Genomic DNA, 7,560 nt, shown 5'->3' with positions numbered 1-7,560 from the left:
GGAGAAAGATGAGGCTTTCTACTCCCGTAAAGATTTACACCCTCGGGAAACCCTATACAGGGTCGCTATGGGTCGGAACCGACTCTATGGCACATAACAACAACAACAACAAAGGAGATCTGGTATTGTAGTGGTTACGAATCGGACTACAAACCTTAAGGTCAGCAGTTCGAAACTACCAGCCGCTTCATGGGAGAAAGATGAGGTTTTCTACTCCCGTCAAGATTTACAGCCTTGGAAACCCTGTACAGTGTCGCTATGGGTCGGAATCAACTCGACAGCACTTAACAACAACAACACAACAACCAAGTGCTCTAAGGAGCTCTGGTAGCCTAGTGGTTGCGAAACGGGCTGCGAACCTTAAGGTCAGCAGTTCGAAATTACCAACTATTTCGTGGGAGAAAGATGAGATGTTCTGCTCCCGTAAAGATTTACAGCCTCGGAAACCCTGTACAGGGTCGCTATGGGTCGGAACTGACTCCGTGGCATATAACAACAACAACAACCAAGTACTCTGGAGTCTTGGTGTGGCACTGCAGGATAATCCACCAGACTGCAAAGCCATTTGAACTGCAAGATTGGCTGTTCAAGCTCACCCACCAGCTGCTCCTCGGAAGCCCTTCACAGGGTCGCTATGGGTAGGGATTGACTCTACGGCACTTAACAACAACGACAACCAAGTGGTCTGGGAGTCCTGCTGTGGCACTGTGGGTTAATGGCCTGGACTGCAAAGTCATTTTGAATTGTAAGGTTGGTAGTTCAAGCTCACCAGTCGCTCCTCAGAAACCCTATATAGAGTTGCTATGTGTCAAAACTGACTTGCTGGCACTTAAAAACAACAACAACAACAACAACCAAGCACTCTGGGAGTCCTGGTGTGGCACTGCAAGTTAATGCGTTGTACTGAAAAGCCGTTTGAACTGCAATGTTAGTGGTTCAAGCTCACCAGCTAGCTGCTCCTTGGAAACCCTATGCAGTATTGCTATGGGTCGAAACAAACTCAATAACACTTAACAAAACAACCAAGTACTCTTGAACCAATTCCTTTCTTTCACTCTTTCTTTTACTCTTTGGGTCAGACACCCTCTATGGATCCTTATACATTCCTTCCCAGAAACTACTCCATGAGGAGGGTACTTATTCTTCAAACTCTTTTCCCTTTTAAAAAATATTGTAGCAAAATATATATGACACAACATCCTCCAACTCAATAATTCTTCTGTGCAAGAGAGTGACTTAGTCTTGGTGGAGTGAAACTCTGTATGCTAAAATGGATGATGAAATCAAGGCTCAAAGGGATGAAACAACCTGCCTGAAATCACACAGCTAGTTGGTAGCAGAGCTGAGTTTTAAATCCACCTGTGTCCTGGACTTAGTGTGTACCTTCTCTTTGGTCATAGAAACCAGAATCCAGGACTTGCACAGGAAATACAAATACATTCACACAGTTCTGAACTGAGGGGATTTATGTGCATGTGTTTGCTTGTAGATGGGGGACAGGAGGTAATGGATGTACTGAGAGAGACTGGCTGGGAAGAGAGATCCTTCTTGAATCGATAAATAGTGGAAAATTTGTCCTTGGGGAATACTGTGATACTAGACCAGAGCCCACAAGTTAGAGCCAGAGCCAATAATCCTTAAGAGAGGAATTGAACAAGAAGACCTTTGAGGACTCCCTGCCAGAGAGGTTGAAGGTCAGCTGCCTGAACAGATCTCCTGATTATAGAGGCGAGAACTCTTTTCTGATCCCAGCCTGTGTGTCTCTGTCTTCTGAAGACATGTGGCTCTACCTGATGGGACTCATAGGTCTGTACTACCTTCTACGCTGGTACCGAGAGAGACAGGTGGTGAGCAACCTTCGAGACAAGTACATCTTCATCACGGGCTGTGACTCGGGCTTTGGGAACCTGCTGGCCAGGCAGCTGGACCTGCGAGGTCTGAGGGTGCTGGCTGGGTGTTTGACGGAGCAGGGAGCTGAGCAGCTGAGAAACCAGACATCAAACAGACTGGAGACAGTGATTCTGGATGTCACCCAGACAGAGAACATCAGTACAGTCACCCAGTGGGTGAAGGAACGTGTGGGGGATAGAGGTACTATCCATATTCCTGTTTGTGTTGGCTTGTTCTTTCTGTGTGAATGGGAGAGCATTCTCCTGCTGCCTGGGTAGACGCCTAAGGTGTATTTCAGGTTGAATTAATACTTGTTCATCTCACCCACCATACCAGCCTGAACACCTTGTCTTTTTCACTCTGTCTTCTCCCATCTATCTCAATTTTGGAGCTCTGTAGTTGTGGTGAGCTTATGCCAGAATCAACTAGACAATATATAGCAACAAAAATAACAATCTTCTTTTACTTTACTCCATATCTAATGCCAGCGAGTTGGTTCCAACTCATGGTGACCCATGTGTTACAGAGTAGATCTCTTCTGCAGGGTTTCCATGGTTGTTAGCTTTTACTAAGACTGTGTTACTTATTTGAACAGCACTATATGATTTGACATTTGAAAATTTCCCTACATTTCCTTGTCACAAATCTCTTTTTTAACTAAATCTTTAATCTCTATAAACATGTATACTGATTGGGTCCTTAGAAAGAAAATATCTGGGCAGAAGCTTTGTATTTCTATAAGGGAGGACATGTTTCTGAGTAGCGGAGGAACTCATTTCTCTGGACCAATATTTACAGAGTCAGCAGCCACCACACCTGTGCTAACTCAGTCTAAACCTGCTCTTGCTGCTCTGAGGTAGGTTGGTTGTTAACTCAGTTTATTCAAAGTCCTTGGGTTGTATGTTTTCTCTCCTGAGTATTTTCCACAGAGGTTTCCCAAAAGCTGGGTACTCTGGGAATAGAGAGAGATAAGATGAGCATCACCATCTGGACGTAGGGAGGAGAGGGTGGCGTTTTCTGAACACTGAGATGTGTGTGAGCGTGTCTGATTCTGGGACTTCCTAGCACTAAGTACAAAGTTTGCTTCCTGAATGGATATTGCTCAGTATTAATACAAGTGCCTTCAAGGGAAGTCTTCTGATGTCAAATGCAAGACTGTGCTCCCCGCATACTGAGATTCCAGGTCTCTCTTTTCCAACCAAGCTGTGCCCAGATATTAGCTTTGTACTTTTTTTTTCTTATCTCTTTTTCACATGTTCTCTTCCCTCTTCATTCTTGCTCTTTTCCTGTTTCTCTCATTTCTTCAATGTGAGTACTGAGCACTCGCTATAAAGGTGTCCATAACTATATGAAAATGTGGTGGTGGTGGTGTGCCGTGGAGTTGGTTCTGACTCATAGTGATCCTGTACAGGGTTTCCAAGGCTATAAATCTTTACAGGAGCAAAAGCCTCTTCTTTCTCCCATGGAATAGCTGGTAGTTTCAAACTGCTGACCCTGAGGTTCACAGCCCGATTCGTAACCACTATGCTAACAGAGTTCCTTAGGAAATGTAGTTGAATATATATACTCTGATTAATGTTAAAAAACTGAACATTATTATCTGTGTTTCTAGACTAATGGACACAGTTTGTTTTTTTAATGTCAGTTCGTGCATTCATCAAATATGAAGGAATTACCCATTATCTACCAGAGACTTCATTTCTATTCAAAACGAAAAGAGGAAGAAGACACTGTCTTACAATAGTTTACAGGTTCTGAACCCCACCCCACATCCTGTAAATACTATGTGGTTATTTATTTTACCCTACGCCCCACATTGAACATCTATTTCAATCTTTTCATTAAATAGAGATGTGAATTTGGACCACAACTGTGTATGTTGTTGTTGTTAGGTGCCATCGAGTTGGCAATGACTCATAGCAACTTTATGCACAGCAGAACGAAACACTGCCTGATCCTGGGCCTACCTCACTACTGTTGCCACATTTGAGTCCATCGATGTTGCCACTTGGCCAATCCATCTTATGTATACATAACTGAAAATGAGCTCACAATATCTTTTTCCTAACTTCTCACTCTTGCCAGGTCTCTGGGGTTTGGTGAATAATGCTGGCATCGCTTTACCCTTAGCCCCCAATGAGTGGATGACCAAACAGGACTTTATGAAGATATTGGACGTGAACCTGCTGGGGGTGATCGAGGTGACTCTGAGTCTGCTACCCTTAGTGAGGAAAGCAAAAGGTCGCGTGGTCAATGTTGCCAGTATCATGGGCAGACTGTCCCTTTTGGGCGGAGGCTACTGCATCTCCAAGTATGGCGTAGAGGCCTTCTCAGACTCCCTCAGGTATGGGACTTCAACCATGGCCTCTCCCCAGCCCTCCTGCTTCTGTTCTTCTGTGGGAACCTTTTCCTGGGGGTTAATTTAGACCTCTCCTGAGAGACCTTTCTCTTGCTTAGTTGATCATTCTTAGGTAACCACCTTTTAATGTTCTTTGTGGAAGGAGAGTTCCTAGGACATAGAGTTTAGTAAAACCTACTGCAGCTCACTTGTGTGCATTCCGAAGAATGGTGACTCAATGGAATGTGAAAATCACTGAATAGTATCAGTCTCACAAGCAAGTAAAATTTTACTGAAGTTAATAAAAAACAGTTGCAGCAATATATTGGCAGGGACATGAAGAAATTCAAGGTGGTTTCTGAATAGGACATAGAATGAAGGATATCATTGCTGATGTCAGATGGATCTTGGCTAAAAGCAGAAAATACCAGAAAGATGTTTATTGTTGTTATTAGGTGTGACCTGTACACAACAGCATCAAACACCGCCGAGTCCTGTGCCAGTCTCATAATTGTTGTTACACTTGAGTCAGTGCAAATCCATTTCATTTAGGTCTTCCTCTTCTTCACTGACTCTCCACTTAACCAAACATAATGTCCGTCTCTAGGGACTAGTATCTCCTAATAACGTGTCCAAAGTATGAGAGATGAAGTCTCCTCCTCCTGGCTTTTTAGGAGTATTCTGGCTATACTTCTTCCAATAAAGATTTGTTTGTTCTTCTGGTAGTCCATGGTACTTCCAATATTCTTCTCCAACACTATAACTCAAATGCACAAATTCTTCTACTGCCTTCCTTATTCATTGTACAACTTTCACATGCATAAGAGGCAATTAAAAATCCTCTGGCTTGTGCCAGGAGCACCTTAGTCCTCAAAGTGACATCTTTGCTCTTGAACACTTTCAAGAAGTTTTGCATAGCAACCTTGCCCAATGCAGTGCATCATTTGGTTTACTGACTGCTGCTTTTCCTATGAGTGTTGATTATAGAGCCAAGCAAAATGACATCTTTGACAATTTCAATCTTTTCTCTGTTTATCATGATGTTATGTATTGGTCCAGTAGTGAGGATTTGTTTTCTTTACATTGAGGTGCAACCTATACTGAAGGCTATGGCCTTTGATCTTCATCAATAATTATTTTAAGTCCTTTTGGCTTTCAGCAAGCAAGGTTGTAGGTATCATTTGCATATCATCAGTTAATGAGTCTTCCTCCAATCCTGCAGTCATGTTACTCTTCATATAATTCAGTTTCTCTGACTACTTGCTCAGCTTACAAACTGAATAAATGTGGTAAAAGGATACAGCCTTGGTGCACACCTTTTCTGATTTTAAACTATCCAGTATCACCTTGTTTTGTCCCAACAACTGCCTCTTGGTCTATCTGCAGGTTCCTTACGAGCACAATTGAGTGTTCTGTAATTCCCATTCTTCATAATATTATCCATAGTTTATCATGGTCTACACAGTGAAATGCCTTTGCATATTCAATAAAGCACAAGTAAAAAGATCTATCTTGAAATATAATGCTGTCTGTGATAGGATAGAATCCATGTACCTACAAGGAAAACCAATTAATACCACCATTATTCAAATTTAAGAACCAACCCCTAAAGCCAATGGTGATAAAACTAAAGCATTCTGTAAACATCTTCACTCTGAAATTGATCAAACATGCAATCAAGATGTATTGGTCATCACTGTTGACTGGAATGTGAATGTTGGAAACAGAGAAAGGATCAGCAGTTGGAAAATATGCCTCAGAGTTGTATCTTGTATCCTTTCACCATACTTACTCAGTCTGTATGCTGAGAGACTGAAGAAGAGCATGTCATCAGAATTGGAGGAAGAATCATTAACAATAGTATGCAGATGACATAAACTTGCTTGCTGAAAGTTGAAGAGGACTTGAAATACTTATGAAGATCCAAGACTACAGCCTTCAGTATGGATTGCACCTCATTATAAAGAAAACAAAAATCCTCACAACTGGACCAATAAATAACATCATGATAAATGGAGACAAGATTGAAGTTGTCAAAGACTTCATTTTACTTGGATTCGCAATCAATGCTCATGTAAGCAGCAATCAAAGAATTAAACAAAATATTGCTTTAGGCAAATGTGCTGCAAATGACCTCATTAAAGTGTTAAAGAGCAAAAATGCCACTTTGAAGACTAAGGTGCACCTAACCCAAGCCTTGGTATTTTCATTTGCCTCATATTCAAATGAAAGTTGGACAATGAACAAGGAAGACCATTGAAGAATTGATGCATTTGAATTATGGTGTTGGCAAAGAATACTGAAAGCACCATGGAGTGAGTGCCAGAAGAATAAACCAGTCTGTCTTGGAAGAAGTAGAGCCAGAATGCTCCTTAGAATCAAGGACAGCAAGACTTTGCCTCTTGTTCTTTTGACATATAGTTAGGCAGGACAGGTCCCTGAAGAAGGACATCATACTTGGAAAAGTGGAGGGTCAATGAAAAAGTGGGAAGACCCACAACAAGATAGACTGATACAGTGGCAGCAGCAATGGGCTCAAGCATAGCTCTAATTGTGAGGATGGCGAAGGACAAGAGAGTGTTTCATTCTGTTGTGCATAGGGTCACTATGTATTGGAACCACTTTGATGGCACCTAACAGCTCCTGTTTGTCGTACTGTGGTAGCTTGTGAGTTGCTGTGATTCTGGAAGCTATGCCACTGGTATTTTAAATACCAGCAGGATCACCTGTGCTCGACAGGTTTCAGATGAGCTTCCAGACGAAGACAGACTAGGAAGAAGAAGTGACAAACTACTTCCAAATATTTAGTCAATGAAAACCTTATGACTATCAGAGAAACACTGTCAGATATAGTGCCAGAAAATGAGTCCCTCAGGTTGGAAGGAATTCAAAATGCAACTGGGGAAGAGCTGTCTCCTCAAAGCAGAGTTGACCATGATGACGCGAATGGAGTAAAGTCTGTGGGAGTAAAACCCTTGGGACCTTCATTTGCTAATGGGGCACAACTCAAAATGAAGAGAAACAGCTGTAAACATCCATTAATAATCAGAACATGGAATGTACAAAGTATGAATTTAGGAAAATTGGATATTGTAAAAAATGAAATGGAACTCATAAACATCGATATCTCAGGCATTAGTGAGCTGCTATGGACTTGTATTGGCCATTTTGAATCTAACAAACACATGGTTTACTACGCCAGGAATGACAAATTGAAAAGGAATGGTGTAGCATTCATTGTCAAAAAGAACATATCCAGATCAGTCATGAGGTACAATGCTGTCTGTGATAGGACAACATCCATGCGCCTATAGGGAAGCCCAGTTAATACC

At 41.9% G+C, this 7,560-nt stretch overlaps 1 protein-coding gene across 1 annotated transcript in view; it reads left to right on the top strand.

The window, feature by feature from the left end:
* The first annotated feature begins 1,778 nt into the window (after positions 1-1,778).
* LOC102833221 (retinol dehydrogenase 16-like) overlaps positions 1,779-7,560 on the top strand; it is a 10,130-nt gene continuing 4,348 nt past the window's right edge. Inside the window, exons 1-2 of the mRNA XM_006859595.1 lie at positions 1,779-2,091; positions 3,976-4,234. Coding sequence (XP_006859657.1) covers positions 1,779-2,091; positions 3,976-4,234 — 572 coding nt within the window. The remainder of the gene's footprint in view (positions 2,092-3,975; positions 4,235-7,560) is intronic.

Source organism: Chrysochloris asiatica, unplaced genomic scaffold (assembly GCF_000296735.1).
Source record: "Chrysochloris asiatica unplaced genomic scaffold, ChrAsi1.0 scaffold00033, whole genome shotgun sequence".
In the NCBI taxonomy this organism is placed as follows: Eukaryota; Metazoa; Chordata; class Mammalia; order Afrosoricida; family Chrysochloridae; genus Chrysochloris; species Chrysochloris asiatica.
Note: the sequence above shows the minus strand (reverse complement) of the source record. Positions and strands in the feature narration are given on the sequence as shown.